Source organism: Rhineura floridana, chromosome 6 (genome assembly GCF_030035675.1).
Source record: "Rhineura floridana isolate rRhiFlo1 chromosome 6, rRhiFlo1.hap2, whole genome shotgun sequence".
Classification (NCBI taxonomy): Eukaryota; Metazoa; Chordata; class Lepidosauria; order Squamata; family Rhineuridae; genus Rhineura; species Rhineura floridana.
Genome location: NC_084485.1, coordinates 15,055,523 through 15,072,536, shown reverse-complemented (window position 1 = coordinate 15,072,536; position 17,014 = coordinate 15,055,523). Strand labels below are relative to the sequence as shown.

Sequence of the window (17,014 nt, the reverse complement as noted above, 5' to 3'; positions counted from 1 at the left end):
TGTGGGAAAATGGGGCTTAGAAGATAGAAATGAAGCAGGAGAAAGACTGCTGCTCCTGGGATCCCTGACCATACCAAGTGGTTCACCCTACACCTATTAACTATCCTGCTGTCCTCAGGCATGGTGAAGAACTTAAGGAGGTAAGAAGAGCCTGCTGGATCAGGCCATCTAGTCCAGCATCCTGTTCTCACACTGGCCAACCGGCCGCCTATGGGAAGCTTGCAAGCAGGACCTGGGTGCAAGAGCACTCTCCTTTCCTGCTGTTTGCAGCAACTGGTATCCAAAAGCATACTGCTTCTGACTGTGGAGGCAGAGCATAGCCATCTTGGCTAGTAGCCACTGATAGCCTTGTCCTCCATGTATTTGTCTGATCCTCTTTTAAAGCCATCCAAATTGGTAACCATCACTGCCACCTGTGGGAGTGAATGCTTCTGACCGTGGAGGTAGACAATGTTTTGTTGCTATTTATTTATTTTTTATGTAACAACATTTCATAGAACCATAGAATAGTAGAGTTGGAAGGGGCCTACAAGGCCATTGAGTCCAACCCCCTGCTCAATGCAGGAATCTAAATCAAAGCATTCCCGACAGATGGCTGTCCAGCTGCCTCTTGAATGCCTCCAGTGTCGGAGAGCCCACTACCTCACTAGGTAATTGGTTCCATTGTCGTATGGCTCTAACAGTTAGGAAGTTTTTCCTGATGTCCAGTCGAAATCTGGCTTCCTGCAACTTGAGCCTATTATTCCGTGTCCTGCACTCTGGGACGATCGAGAAGAGATCCCGGCCCTCCTCTGTGTGACAACCTTTCATGTATTTGAAGAGTGTTCTCCCCTCTGTCTTCTCTTCTCCAGGCTAAACATGCCCAGTTCTTTCAGTCTCTCCTCATAGGGCTTTGTTTCCAGTCACCTGATCATCTTTGTTGCTCTCCTCTGAACCCGTTCCAGTTTGTCTGCATCCTTCTTGAAGTGCGGAGACCAGACACAGTATTCAAGATGAGGCCTAACCAGTGGTGAATAGAGGGGAACTAGTACTTCACGCGATTTGGAAACTATACTTCTGTTAATGCAGCCTAATATAGCATTTGCCTTTTTTGCAGCCACATCACACTGTTGGCTCATATTCAGCTTGTGATCAACGACAATTCCAATATCCTTCTCACATGTCGTATTGCTGAGCCAGGTATCCCCCATCTTATAACTGTGCATTTGGTTTATTTTTCCTAAGTGTAGAACTTTGCATTTATCCCTGTTGAATTTCATTCTGTTGTTTTCAGCCCAATGCTCCAGCCTATCAAGGTCCCTTTGAATTTTCTTTCTGTCTTCCATGGTATTAGCTATGCCCCCCAATTTTGTATCATCTGCAAATTTGATAATCATGCTTTGTATGTCCTCATCCAAGTCATTAATAAAAATGTTAAAGAGCACTGGGCCCAGGACCGAGCCCTGTGATACCCCATTCGTTACTTCCGACCAGTTTGAGAAGGAACCATTGATAAGCACTCTTTGAGTACAATTCTGGAGCCAACTGTGGATCCATCTAATAGTTCCATCCAGCCCACATTTAGCTAGCTTGCTAATCAGAATATCATGGGGCACTTTGTCAAAAACTTTGCTCAAGTCGAGATATATTATGTCTACAGCATTCCCACAGTCTACAAGGGAGGTTATCCGATGAAAAAATGAGATGAATTAGTTTGGCAGGATTTGTTCTTCATAAATCCATGTTGGCTTCTAGTAATCACTCCATTGCTTTCAAGGTGCTTACAGATTGACTGCTTTATAATCTGCTCCAGAATTTTTCCAGGGATTGATGTTAGGCTGACTGGTCTGTAGTTCCCCAGTTCCTCCTTCTTGCCCTTTTTGAAGATAGGGACAACATTAGCTCTCCTCCAGTCATCCGGCACTTCACTGGTCCTCCATGATTTTGCAAAGATACTGTAATAGAGAGCGGTTCTGAGAGTTCTTCAACCAGTTCCTTCAATATTCTAGGATGCAGTTTATCGGGCCTGCCGATTTGAACTCATTCAAAGTGATTAGGTATTCCTTGACCCTTTGTCTATCAATTTCAAGGTCCAATCCTGACCCTTCTACTTCATGTTTCCCGGGAGGGTCATAGACCCTTTTTTGGGAGAAGACTAAGCCAAATTAGGAATTGAGCACTTCTGCCTTTTCTTTGTCATCTGTTATCATTTTGCCATCCTCATTGATTAGCTATGCCACCATTTCTGTTCTCTGTCTTCTACTATGGACATACCTGAAGAAAACTTTTTTGTTGCTTTTAGCATCTCTCGCTAGCCTCAGCTCATTCTCAGCTTTAGCCTTCCTGACACCATCCCGGCAATTCCGTGATACCTGCCTGTACTCTTCCTTTGTGGCCTGGCCTTCTTTCCACTTCCTGTATGTGTCCTTTTTTGTTTTCAGGTCATCTCTAAGCTTTTTGTGAAGCCACATTGGCTTCTTCTGCTGTTTCCCCCCTTTTTTACTTGTTGGAATTGCTTGCCATTGCGCTTTTAGAATTTCCTTTTTTAGAAACTCCCACCCATCTTCGACTCCCTTTCTCATTAGGGTGGCTTGCTATGGAACTGTACTTACAATTGTTCTGAGTTTATTAAAATCAGCTTTCCTGAAGTCCAGGGTGCGCGTATGGCTACTCTCAGCTTTCGCTTCTGTTAAAATCAAGAATTCAAGTATGGTGTGGTCACTTTCCCCCAGGGTTCCCGTAACTGTCACTTCATCCATCAAATCGTCTCTATCGGTTAGAATCAAATCCAGGATAGCTGATCCTCTGGTTGCTTCCTCCACTTTCTGTAGGAGGAAGTTTTTTCCAACACAAGTCAGAAATTTCTTGGAGGGGCCGTGTTTGGCAGAATTTGTCTCCCAACAGATATCGGGATAATTGAAATCCCCCGTTACTACTACATCATGCCTCCTCGAAATATTGGGAATTTGGTTTTCAAAAGTTACATTCTCATCTTCTCCTTGATTGGTGGTTGGTAGCAGACTCCAAGCACCACATTCCTTTTGTTACTTGCCCCATTAATTTTAATCCAGATACTCTCGGTGGAACCACCAAGCTCATCTTTCTGTATTTCTGTGCAGGGATATATTTTTTTAACATACAGGCGGGCCCCACTTATACGGCAGGTTCCGTTCTGGACCCCTGCCGTAAAGCGGAAATCACTGTAAAGCGGAAACCACCAAGTATAATTGGGCGCGTTGCGCGAAAATGATGCAAAAATGCCGCAAAATGCCGCAAAAGCGCAATATCGGCTTTAAAACGGGAAATGAAAGCCGCCGCATTAGTGGAATGGCGGGAAGCGAAGCGCCAGGAAGCGGGGCCCTACTGTATAGCGCAACTCCACCTCCCTTTTTATTCCTTCTGTTCTTCTTGAACAAGTTGTATCCTTCAATTGCTGTATTCCAGTCATGGGAGTCATCCCACCAAGTTTCAGTTATACCTATCAAGTCGTAATTGCCCTCCTGTATTGAGAGTTCAAGTTCATCCTGCTTGTTTCCCATGCTCTGCGCATTAGTATACAGACATCGAAGACCATGTGATTTATAGCTTGGCTTCCTTACTATATTTTTCTGAGGGCTGTTACTGGGCCCTATTAGAGCCAATCTCTTTGGTCCTGCTACTGTGCATAAGCCTTCATCAGTCGTTACCACCAAGTTTACATTTCCCTCCCCTTTAGGAATCAGTTTAAAGCCCTCCTGATGAACTTCTCCATGCTGTGGCCAAACACATTCTTCCCAGTCCTCGTGAGATGCAACTCATCACTTGCCAGCAGTCCATCTTCCAGGACGCTTAGCCCGTGGTCCCAGAATCGAAATCTCTCACATCTGCACCACCTTCGTAGCCATTCATTCACACGGAGTATTTTTCTTTCCCTTTCTACTCTTCTAAGTACTGGAAGGATGGATGAAAAAACTATCTGGGCCCCAAAGTCCTTGAGTTTCCTTCCCAGAGCTTCAAAGTCTGATGTGATTCTTCATAGCTCCATTTGGCAGTGTCATTTGTTCCCACATGGATGAGGAGAAAGGGATACCTGTCAGGGGGCTTGATGAGTGATGGCAACTGTTCGGTCGCATCTCTAATCCGTCCTCCTGGTAGACAGCATACCTGGCAAGTCCATGGATCTTCTTGGTATACTTGGGTTTCGATCCCATGCAGTAGGGAGTCTCCCACTACTAGTACTCTTCTCTTCTTGTTGTTGGGTGTGGTTTCATTGTTCCTGCTTGATTGAGCTTCAGCCTCTTGCTCGTTGTTGCACGGGGTCTCCTGCAATTCTTCCTCCACAGGCTGTCCTCCAGTCTCATCCTCGAGTGGTTGAAAGCGGTTCCATAGCTCCTCTGGTGAAGGGTGTCTTCTAGCTCTTCTGCTCCTGTCACCCTTTCCCATGAGTTTCCTCCACTTCGTTATTCCTTTCCAAAGCAGTCTTCTCTTCTGCTACCACATGCTGTTGCTCCTCCACCTCCACATCTCTTTGCTGCTGTTGTTCCAGCGTTCTGTCTAAGAACTCTTCATCTTCTCTTATAGTCCTCAGTGTGGCCACCCGCCATTCCAGGCCTCTCACCTTTTCTTCCAACAGTGCCACGAGCTTGCACTTCTTGCAGGTGTACCCCATGTTGTTCTCAGGCAAGAAAACAAACATGGCACACACCTTGCAGGTCACAACCACTGGAGAATCCTTCCCGTTCATACTGTCTTCTACCTTTTGTTTCTTTCTAACTACTTGTTTTGGAGTGGCCTGTGCTTTGTCCTGTCCTACTTCAGGGTAAACTTGAGAGTCCCACTAGTATGCAGTGGACTGTACAAGCAGACTTAGTAATTTATTTGGGGTTTTTTTATGGACCTCCCCCTTGAACTCCCCTGCCTGTTCGCTCGCTCTGTTCGCTTGCTCTCTGAAAGCTGGCTTGATTATATCTCCTCACCTGTAGACCAACTGAGACAGCTCTCTCTGCTCTGCTCTGTTAGGAGTCAGGAAACAGAATTTATATCCTGCCTACTCAGGGCTCGTCCATACGACTGTATAATCTGCAGTGTTATAACTTTTGTGTCCTCATTAATTTACTGTTGTCATTATGACATTGCAAGCTAGTATGGATTTTTGAGTTCACATATCCACATTAGAAATACCACCGAAATCCCGAAATGCTTTCCTAAACCGATAGTCAATTACATTAACGTCCATGTGCTCGGATGCAATGCCCTGGACTTTCCTGCAATAGGCAGTCCATGGGCATTCCTCCGTCATATGCTAAGCCTCTTCTCTCCTTCCCACCCAACAGCACATCCACAAATCTACGCATGAATGGGAATTTTAAAAAAAGTTATACATTCCTGCGCTCTTCTGAAAAAGTGCGCAAAAAGCAAATGACCGTTATGGACCAATCACTGAAAAGGGGTGGACTTAGGGGAGTGGCCAATACTAAAGCAATTTAGACCAAAAAAAGTGCACAGGTATGAATGATTGATAATTGGGTTTTCACAATAATCCAACCACACAGGAATTGAGGCACGGGGGGCTTTGCTTTGTGGAGGCAGGGAGCAAATTACCCCAGTTACTTCTTCTCAAAAACTTCTGCCATAGTAAAAAATGTTTGTTTTAAGGTGACACCAGACAGTGTTTTTGCTGTGATAGCCTAACATGGCTTCCTCTCTGGAAATTGATACAACCATTGGGTGATTCCAGAAGCAGCAGCTGTTTTCCTGAGGCTGGCAACTGTCTACCTTGCATTCTGATTTATGTAACGTGGAGGAGCAGATGTGGTGATGATTCTACCTTGGGACAAAGGACTTGGATTATTTACTAATGCAGGAGTAGGAAACCTTTTTCAGCCTGAGGACCACATTCCCTTCTGGATAACATTCTGAGGGCCACATCCAAGTGGTGGGTGGGGCTAGGGACAAAAGTAGGTAGAGCAACAAATGCAAATTTCCCCTAGTTTCTACACACACTCACCTTTTCCCATCCAGACAAGCAAGAGGCATTATCAGAGTGCAAGAACATGTGCCAGCCAGGCAAAAACATTCTGGGGGAGGGTGGGTGAAGCAGGGTTGGTGAGGGGTGCAAGATGCCTTTTACAAAGACTGTTGAGCTCAGGGAAATAAACAACAACTTTCCTGTCCTTTACAGGCAAGTGTAAAGGAACAGACAAAAAGACTGTACCCTGCTTAATCATTGCCCAGTTTTAAAAGTAGTAATGTTATTGTGCCCTGACTACTGTTCCAGGGAACCTGTTACAGAGCCACACTCTGCAGAGCCCATTTAGAAAGCAAATTCTTCAGAGCAGTGGACATTCTAATGCCACATTTTTTTATTCTGGTGGTGTTACTGCTAGAGAACATAAAATTAAAGAAAGGCAGCAAAAATGCATCCTCTCTGGTAGGAGTTGGGAAACTGGGAGAAACCAGGCCTGGATGTTACTTATGAATCTGTGTTTAGCAACCCAATTTTGCAAGTCTGGTGTGTGCATGTGCATGCGTTTCATAAGTGATCCAAGTGACTTGCTATGCAAAGGTTCAAACATATCATAGAAGTACCACACAATGTCCACTAGGTGGCAGGCACAGACCAAAAAGAGGAAAGGGTTCTTCTGACTAATGACAATGGATATTGTACCCACTACTATTCTCACACCATAGTACCCTGGATTAATTAGCATGGAATACTACGGCAATACTGCCCTGAACTTGCCCGATCTTGTCTGATCTCGGAAGCTAAGCAGGGTCAGGCCTGGTTAGTACTTGGATGGGAGACTGCCTGGGCATAGGCTTAGAGGAAGGCAATGGTAAACCACCTCCGAATGCCTCTTACCATGAAAACCCTATGAATATATCCAGAAAAGATTCATAGGGTCACCATAAGTCGTAATTGACTTGAAGGCATATAACAACAACAAACAAAAGGGTCATTTTGTGTATGGGGAAAAAGGTACTGCCAATAACTGTGAAACTGGCTGGGGAGGAGACATAGAACATAGAAATTTGCCTTTTACTGAGTCAGACCAACAGTTAGTCTATCTGACTGGTAGCGACTCTTCAGAGTTTTAGGCAGGGGGCATTCTCAGCCCTACCTAGAGATTCATGGGATTAAACTGGGGCCATTCTGCATGCAAATAATGTGCTCTACCATCATGGCCCTTTCCAAAAGTGCATTACCAAATGCTAATACTAATACTGGTAATACTAGTACTACTAATACTAATGCTGATACTAATAGACAGTGTGTTTATACCAATCAACATATAAATGACCTTCCCAAGGTTAGTGTGAACTCTGCTTACAGCCTGGCAAACAGGCTGGTGTGTGCCAGAGAATATTTCCTTGTATGCCACTTTATTTTCCTTTGCTCTCTCTCCTTGCCATTTAAGGAGCGTTTCATGTGTTCCAAAATTCCTTCACTGAAGGCACGCACCATCCATGCATGTGAGTCTTGTGTTCTCTGGGCACCAGGGTCATTTGCCAGGTTCTTAAAGATTCAAGCCATGGGCCCATAAACACATATTTACGTAACATTAGCATATGCTAATTTATATGCATGTAGAATGTAAACAAGACAGAAGGGAAGCCAACTACTTTTCCATCCAAGTCACCCCCAGGAAAATTCTTCAGGCAATTTGCAACCCACCCCAGATCAGTTCCTCTTCAATTCATTTACCTCCCCAATTGATTTCCAGATCAGGGTCCATATAAATTCAGTTCCCCTTCTCTTACCCTTATTCATTACCCCCTAAATCACCTCTAGATAAAGTCATCTGAATTTATTTCCCTAAATTAAAATACTACCTAGTAACTGAGATCACCCCCTTCCGATTCAATTTCCTCACATTTGCTCCCCACTCAGTAACACTCAGGGCACTCAGGATCACATTTGGGGCCCATGCCCCATGGACCCTCCCATCTCTAACAATACCCACGCACATACAGAAGCTGTGGTCAGCAATGGTTCCTCAAACCACATGTTGACTGAGAAACCTGTGCATGCCATTGTTACATGTCGAAATCTAGAGATTGCCTTCACATTAAGGGGCGGGAGGAGGACCTTTTTTTCAGCCAAAGAGCCACAGTCTCTTCTGGGCAACTCTCCGAGGGCCACATGTCAATAGTGGGTAGGGCCAGAGGCAGAAATGTAAATTGTACCTATATGAACTGAACTGGACTGCCTTCAAGTAGATTCCGCCTTATGGCGACCCTACGAATAGGGTTTTCCTGGTAAGTGGTATCCAGAGGGGGTTTAACATTGCCTTCCTCTGAGGCTGAGAGGCAGTGACTGGCCCAAGCTCACCCAGTGAGCTTCATGGCTGTGTGGGGATTCGAACACACTTGCACACCCCTCTCCATCCTCCATTCAGAGCAGGAAGAGGCATGATCAGAGTTCAAGGACACATTGCAGCCAGGAGAAAATACTTGGGGTGTGAAGCAGGTCCTGTGAGGGGGGTGGCCTGGGGAAAGCGCTGAGGGCCAGAGAGACAGGCCAGGAAGGCTGCATTCACCTCCCAGGCACGAGGTTTCCACTCCTGGCGTATGGAGAGCAGCCAAAACATCCTTTACCGAACACTGAATTCCTAACAGATTTTTAAAAAATGATTATACATGGCAATTCAGGGTAAACGATGCCGAGGTTTAATCAATGCAGCATTTATGTACAATCAAACTGGGTGCTTGGCAATACTTAGGTGTTTTCTTTGCACCATGGTGCTGAACATGTCAAAATACAGTATTTTATTTTTAATGCACAAAGCCTTTCCCTTCATGACCTTCAAGGTTGTGTGTGTGTGTAGGACAGGTCACCTGGGACTAGGGATGGAAAGATCTGTCTGTTTCGGTCCTCTCAGTTTCTCATTTTTCCAATGTTAAATTCAGTTCTCTACATTTCTACAGGGATCTGCAGGTTGTTGTTTTTTAAAAGAATCCTCATGAAAATTCTCCACCATTTTAGTGTGAATTTCTCCAAATAAACACATTTTTGTAGGCAGCTTTGACAAAGGTACACATTTTTGCAAGCCGTTTCTCATGCCTTTTTGCATGTTATTTTCACCCATGTATTCATTTTTATGCACTTTCCCCTAATATATGCATTTTTGTAAATGTTGTTTAGTTAGTGAACTGCATCCCAAAATTCTAATAAGTGCAAATTTCGAAGGACGGCTGTGTTTCGGTTCTCATATTGTTTCGGAAATTGCAAATTTGATAAATTCTGCTTGAAATGCAAACTGAATCAAAATTCTCAGCCATCCCCACCTGGAACGCACCTGGGAACTCTTGATTGCTGTCCTATCACCAGGACCCATCACCTCCAGAACCACAAGGACTATGTAGAGAAGCTGCCAGGGAGATCACTGGGACATTTCTGGTAACTGGGGTGTGGCTAGGATATACTGTTTCTGACACTGGTCCTGCAGGTATTCAGCCGTGTGGAATACTTAGGGTCCTTCCCTGGTGAATTTTCCAGCAGAAGTGGAACCACCGTTGGGGATTAGAGATACACAGTCACAACAATATCTGAAATACATTAAAGACACACTGTTGGGACATCTCGGGAGCAATCCAACTGTACGTTTGCCATCCCAGCTCAACACAAGCAAGGAAAGCTGTTAGCAATTATGGATAGTCCATTTATTCTTGGTGTGCATCTGGCAGGGCTCTCCTTTTGCAATTCTCCAGCCTGTTTTAGGGGATCTGTGGCATAATGAGCAAGAAATTCACCAGCGACACCTGATGGTTACATGGGGACATAGGAAGCTGCCTGTGGTCCATCTGCACTCACTGACTGGCAGCAGCTCTCCAAGACTATCAGAGAGGTCATCTTTCCCAGCCCTGCTTGGAGATGCCGGAGGTTGACGCTGGGATCTTCTACGTGCAAAGTAGGTGCTCTGCCATGGAGCTATGGCATTTCCCTGTGCATTTGTTGTTGTTGTTATGTGCCTTCAAGTCGACTATGACTTATGGCGACCCTATGAATCAGCAACCTCCAACAGCATCTCTCCTGAACCACCCTGTTCAGATTTCGTACGTTCAGGTCTGTGGCTTCCTTTATGGAATCAATCCATCTCTTGTTTGGCCTTCCTCTTTTTCTACTCTCTTCTGTTTTTCCCTGAGTACCCGGCATATGCTGGGGGGTAAAGAAAGGCCGGGGAAGGAACTGGCAATCCCACCCCATATATATGGTCTGCCTAGTAAACGTCACAAGACGTCACCCTAAGAGTCGGAAATGACTCGCACTGTAAGTGTGGGGACACCTTTACCTTTACCTCTGTTTTTCCCAGCGTTATTATCTTTTCTAATGAATCATGTCTTCTCATTAGGTGTCCATAGTATGATAACCTCGGTTTCACCATTTCCCTGTGCATACACATGCTATAGGGAATCAGCTGTTAAGGCGTCCACCCCACTGGTGTCGCTGTTTTAAAAAAGAAGAAAAAGCACCTGTCTCATAGCGATGTGTTGTGTTGGCCACAGAGCCAATGAAATGCAGCCATTTGCAAGTCGCTGGAAGCTGAGAGATACCAGGTCTATTGTCATAGCCCACTATTGTGCACTCTGACTGCCAACAGCTCTTCAGGGGTCTCTGCTTGTACCTGCTACCTGATCCTTTTAACTGGTATTGCCAGGGATTGACATTCTGTATGCAAAGCATGTCCTCTGCCACTAAGCCATAGTGGTCTCTTCAAGTAACGCTCACATCATGATGAAGGTATAGGGGCTCCACTCCTATCTGATCAAATGCCAGTGAACTGGCAGGACCTGAACAAAAGGAATCATACAATAGCAGAGTGGAACACACCAGCGGGCTATTCTAGTCTCATTGCCGATATCTTGAGGGAATTAACTCAAGAATTTCCTAAAGGTCTCCTCGACTATCAAAGAGTTACTGGTCCTCATGAATTCACTTGTAGGCCAGGGTTTGAACCAATGGAACTTGCAAACACGAACTTGGGAGATACAGGAGGTTGTTGATCCTTGTTAATGTCAATGAGATTAATTAGTCACTGACGGGCTTCGTATCAAAGCCAGAAATATTTGACACCAGTTCAAGCTGTAGGATCTGTCTTAGCGAGAAAGCACAATTTGAGCTATGTCTCCTCATTGTCCTTGTGGCTGAAAACAGGGCTGTGGTTTGTTGTTTCGTCTGGAGCTTCTTCTAGGTCGGCTGAACCCTGGGCTGCTTTGCCACTACATCTGCCTTGTGCTGACTTCTTAAACTCTGTGAAGAGGAAAGCAAACAAAGGCATTAGCCAGACTGCTGTGCATTCTGGGATAACGATTTTGCGCATGTGGCATTTCGATCTCTGGCACCTCGTGCACCAGTGGTGGGCAGAAGGTAGATCAGGATCTACTGGCAGATCTCTGACTGATTTGCAGTAGATCACCAAGGATTTTTGACTCCCCTTTGTTTCACAATAGCAACAACTTTCACACCCCCTTCCAAATTAGTTTGCTGAAATGAAGAAAACTTGGGGGGGAAACCAGGAATGGATTTCTGTGTGAAAGGGCTGTGAGTTCAGTTCTGGTACTGAAAAGAAATTCCTGGGCTGCAATAAACTCAGAGGTGCGCTCCTCCTTAGTTCTAAGTATATGTCTATCCTTCTCTCTATGCTACTCTTTCATACTTGGCTCCAGCTCAGGCCACTGAGTTCTAGGAAAAACTCAAAGGAGATCCCACAAGCTTAGAGCCCTGCCATGCACCATGTTTGTTCCAAATGAATGGAAAAAGCACAGTAAAGGGAAGTCATGAGGTTTACTCGTGACTTTTAGAAAACAATATAGAACAAATTAGGATCGGTCCATTTTCCAGAGAAGGTGGCACTCTCCCTCCCTCCCTTCCACATAGAGGGGTCCTTCCAAGCCCCTGGGGTCCTTAGCCAGTGCCTAATATGGTTAATGTCTGGCGCCGTACCTGGATCCCAGGTCCCCCCTCCCCCATCGCCTTAATTTCTGCACTTTTTCTTTCTGGTTGGAAAAACCATGAAGGGCTATCCCAGCCGGAATGCTGTGCCAGCCTGCACTGGTTTCTGCATCCTGCTTTGGGGTGGGGGAGAGAGGAGGGCTCTGCAACACTGAGAACAGCAGCCTAAAGATAGAGGCGTAGGTGTAGTCTGCTGCTTGCAGGCCTGGCCTGAAATTGCTCTTTGTCCCAAGTGAGCCCTTTGACGCCATCCAATCCCAAAAGACCAGCGTGCCTTTCCCAATACCTGCCATTGTCTTGCCCTTTGCAATGTTAGCTTTAACCCCTTCAAAGGCCAGCCCTTTGCAGGGAAGGGCTGAGGCTGCTAACAGAACAAGAAAACGGAGCTTCCCACGTTCAGGTTCATCAGATGTGTCAGAAAGGCAAAGTGATGGGAAGAGAAGCTTGTCAAACAAGCCACTTTTTTAGCCTTGGCAACAACAGTATCTCCTTCCTACATTTGGGCAACACCTCTCTCTCTCTTTCTAATACACGTACACACACACACTTTTTGACTGCACAAACAGAGCCAGAGGAGCACTTTCGGGATGGGGAGAAATGCTTAAACTGTTAAGAGGCAGGTTTTTTTTTTTTTAAACAAATGCCCTACCTTATCAGTTTCCTACTTAGTCACCTGTAGGAAACACCAGCACAACACGTTCCATTGTTAGCAAGTTGCCAACTTTACAGGGCCTGGCTTAAAAATAAACACACCATTTGTGTGAAAATGCATTCCCTGCAAGTCAATACCTTGACTTCAGTCAATCAACATTTCTCAGGAAAGGCTGAGCAAACACTGAATTGTGTACCTAGCACACCTAATTTCTGTGTTAGGTGTCTGCAAAGTCCTCCTCCCTCTCGACGTCCCCCCCCCGCTTTGAGTAACTGTTTGCCAGAAGGCCCCACTGGCCCCCAAGATGCTGGAGTCCTTCCTGGTTGCATGTCTTATCACACTCCGACTATATCGCTTTGGACAAACATTTACGTAGTGTGGAATTTGGTTAGCAGAAGTGAGCGTGTCTGGTTTGTGTGTAGAAAAAGATGGCCTGATTCCACTCCTTGTTTCTTTCTTTCTCTTTTTTTTCACATGAGCCAACAAATTTGTCAAAGTTCAGCAGACAGTAACAGGGTTTTTTTTTTTTTTTTTTTTAAACCTTCCAGAGGAGCCAAACAGAGAAACATTCAAAGCTACTTTGCTGATCAGTTGCTGCCAAGGGATGATGGTCGTCTACAAAGGAGAGGGAGCTTGCTGGGAGGAACTGAATTTATTCTGCAGAAGTTAGGAGTTGTGCCCATTATAAGCTTACTAAGGTTAAAAAAAAATCCAAGACATATAGACTGGCAAAGGGTGTTCCCCCATTTGCCAACTTTGCACCTCTACCTTTCTTAATACTGCCCCCAAATCAGTCTATATGTGCAGGATGGAGATGGGAGGGAGACAGGCAGGAATAAAACAAAAAGGCACCTTAAAGGAGTGGTGGGGAACCTCCAGCCCTCGGGCCCAATGAGGCCTGCCTGGCCTCCCCGTTTGGCCCCGGAGGCTGTTTTGGCCGAGCCTGTGGAGCAGGTAAAGGCCCCAGCTGGGCCAAAATGGCCAACAATTGTCTGTTGAGTTCATCGGGGTTTGCAAAGCACCATGCATAGTGCTAGGCAAAACCAGGGCATGTTGTGATGTCAGGTGACTGACAGGTGAGCGGCCCCACCCACCTGTCAAACTTGGTCCATGGAGGGTGGGCGGGCAATAGAATACCATGGAACTGAGTTTAAGAGCATGGATATGAATCGTCAGGGGCATTCATCTTTGGCCTGGCAGCCGAAATCTTCTGTCTGCCATAGGGCCAAATTAGGCACCTGGCAGAGACCCAAATCTAAAGAACAGGAAGGAACAGGGCATGGTCTGTCCCCCACTCCAATTCCAACCCCCTGCTGCATGAGGGAAACTGAATGAGGAAAAGTAACTGGGGGAGAAAAATATACAGAAAATATGGGCTGGGTGTGGGTGGGTGAACAGAAGGGTTAATTCCTCCTCTCCCTTACTGCTTCTCCCCTCCAAACTGTAACATCCTCCTGTTGCTTTTCAGTTGTCTGGCTGAGACCCAGTTTCCCAGATTGAGCTCCCTGCCCAAAGTCAGTTTTGGCTCCTCCTTGTTTCTAACACCCTGGGTGTGTAGCGAGGCTCAGGGACAGTGTGTGCTGTAGACCTACTAAATAAATATTAAGCTGAAAATACGGTGTTATCTTGCATTGGTTTAAAACTGGTTTATCAGGAATCCAAATTAAGTAAACAGGTGCAATGCAGAATCCATTTCAGACATAAAAATCCGAGGCAAAACCTTGCAATATAAAATTCCACACCTCCTGTTGGTACCTTTTGCCAATGAATCCTGTTCCCTTTTCCGCTTCTTTTGGAATCGCTGGATGGTCTCAGTTGCACAGCAATATTTTTCTTCCATGGAAGCTGCTTGGAGGCTTTCGGCATCACAAGCACCAATCACCTGTGCAAAATAGGGGGGAAAGGCTCAGACAGAGTTTTGGATGCATGCAAGCTAAACATCCTGTAATATTTGGGACTCATCTCTCCCCTCAGGTTTTACACTCAAAGATCAGGTCTGATCAGAGTACATTCTTTTCCTCTTTCTGTATTCTGGAAACTAAAGCAGGTAGTCTTTGGAAGCCCTTTCCAAAAATCAAACATAGGTCGTTTGGGATTAAAGTCCAGTCCTTTCATAGGTTAGTAGTCTTTGAATGGTGTACGGGTAGCCAAATTGGGCTCCTCCAGATACTGATGGACACCAGGTCTCATCATCCCTTGCCACTGGCCATGCTGGTTGAGGTTGATGGGAGCTGGGTGTCTAGCATCATCTGGAAGGCACCACACTGGCTACCCTTGGCATACTGGGATTGGAAATGGAGATCTTTCTTTAGAAACTCATCACTGAAAAGAGTATTTCCATGCCTGTCCCCAAATTTCATCTCCTATATTTTAACACCACTTCATTTTTGGACATGTCTGCTGCAAGGCTTTCATTTAGTGACTAGATGGCTATTCATCTGGGATGCTGTAGCGGCATTCTATACTGCAGATCCTGCATCGAGCAGGGGTTGGACTGGATGACCTCCAAGGTACCTTCCAACTGTGATTCTATGAATAGTTCATTCTTTTTTGTGGTCACTTAAACTAATGGCCTATCACCACATCTTATAGCAAAGTGATATGATGTGTGTGTGTGTGTGTGTGTGAGAGAGAGAGATGAAGAAGTACATCCTTTTGCATGCCTTGAACTTGCTGTCCACCCATTTAACCAGATGACCGTGAATTCTAGAGTTCGGGTCCACTGTGGGCCATGCAAATCCAGTTCATGAGCCAAAGGGCGGCCAGACTGGGCCCTGGCTGAAGGCCCCTGTGGCCCAGAGGGGCCCTTGAAGTGTCCCTTGCTAGAATGGGAGAGTAGTGCTCCCCTTCCATGATCCGCGGCAAGGTCCCTGCTGCAGATCACAGGGACGAAGCATCCAGGCTGCCCGCCTGTTTGCTTGCTCCACCCACCTCTCTCTCGCGTTCTGCTGCTGCGCGCACTGTGCACACAGGGCTGCCATCAACCAAGATGGCAGCAGAGGCTTTTTTAAGGGCCTGATGCCCCCACCGCGGCAGGCATGTGTGTCCACATAAGGAACCACGCATGCCTGCCATCAACCAAGATGGCGGCGGGGGCATCAGCTCCTTAGAGAAGGCTCCGCTGCCATCTTGGTTGATGGTAGATCTGTGCACGCAGCATGTGCAGCGCATGCAGCAGAACACAGGAGAGAGGTAGGTGGAACAGGCTGGAGCCGCGTGCCTGGGGCAGGCTGGTGCCTTAGGGCCCAGTCATGCCTGGTGCTGGCCCTGTTCATGAGAGGTGTTGTCCGTTTGCATCCTAAATGAGTCCCACGCCAAGAATGAGTTGTGGCTAGTTGGGAGGCAGGCACTAAGAAGGGAGCGGACGTGCGCTTGAAAGGTGGGCACAGGGAAGGGAACAGACCTCGCTATCGGATGTATTCAGCTCATCAGATTCTTCTTTGACTGACTCGCCATCTCCATTACCTAAAGGAAACAAAAGGCAGGTGAAAGATCAGCTGTGGATAAAACACCAGTCACCATTGCAGCCACTCCCCTTGGGAAGTAAGTGGTCAGTTGACCATGAATCAGCCAAAGCAAGACATATGCGAAAATTGAATGCCAGCCATGTTAGAAGGTCCATTTTTAAAAAAAAAAATATCAGAGTTTTATTTGAAACATAACAATACAATAAAACCGCCTTCTCCAACCCATTGCCCTCCAGATGCTTTTGGACTACATTTCCCATCAGCCAAAGCCAGTCCCAGGTTGGGGAAGGCTGAAAGAAAAGAATGAGTTTTCCAAAGCTTTTTGTTGTTGTTATGTGCTTTCAAGTCGATTACGACTTATGGCGACCCTGTGAATCAGCGACCTCCAAGAGCATCTGTCATGAACCACCCTGTTCAGATCTAGTAAGTTCAGGTCTGTGGCTTCCTGTATGGAATCAATCCATCTCTTGTTTGGCCTTCCTCTTTTTCTACTCCCTTCTGTTTTTCTCAGCATTATGGTCTTTTCTAGTGAATCAGGTCTCCTCGTTATGTGTCCTTCCCTTTCCTCAGCCATCTGATTCTTTCTCCTAAAGCTGTGCCTCTCCAAATGTTTTCCACCCTTCCAGAGCCCCCACCTCCAGGGGCTCAAGTCACTTATGACATACTTAACAAAATTAATAAATAGATAGGGCCACAGGAGCAGAGGAGATGGTAGGCAGCAGCTTCAGGGCTGCACCCAAAGTGCCCAGTTAGATGCACATGAGGTTACTGGGAGAAGGGGGAGTTCATGGAAGTAATGGCCTGAATCATGGCCTGGCTGACAGCCAGGAAGGAGTGGAGCTTCCAGCTCCTCTCTGAGCTCCTAGACAGAGCTGCTTCATAGCTGAAACTCCAAGCTCCCTGAACTGGTGAAGGAGACAACCCTTTCTCAATCCCCAAAGAGTTTGAGGAAGCCCTTCCAAATTTATCTGGATTTCTCTTTTC

At 46.0% G+C, this 17,014-nt stretch overlaps 1 protein-coding gene across 5 annotated transcripts in view; it reads right to left on the bottom strand.

Annotated features, from left to right (window-relative positions):
* Positions 1-8,642: 8,642 nt before the first annotated feature.
* RBBP8NL (RBBP8 N-terminal like) overlaps positions 8,643-17,014 on the bottom strand; it is a 61,719-nt gene continuing 53,347 nt past the window's right edge. For 3 of the 5 annotated variants that reach the window (XM_061631068.1, XM_061631071.1, XM_061631069.1), the window contains 3 exons: positions 15,967-16,028; positions 14,319-14,445; positions 8,643-11,209 (listed from right to left, as the gene is read on the bottom strand). In XM_061631068.1, the coding sequence (XP_061487052.1) occupies positions 11,079-11,209; positions 14,319-14,445; positions 15,967-16,028 (320 nt within the window). In that variant the 3' untranslated portion in view covers positions 8,643-11,078. Of the gene's footprint in view, positions 11,210-14,305; positions 14,446-15,966; positions 16,029-17,014 lie in introns of those variants that run through there. The other 2 variants (XM_061631072.1, XM_061631073.1) reach the window with 2 other exon arrangements.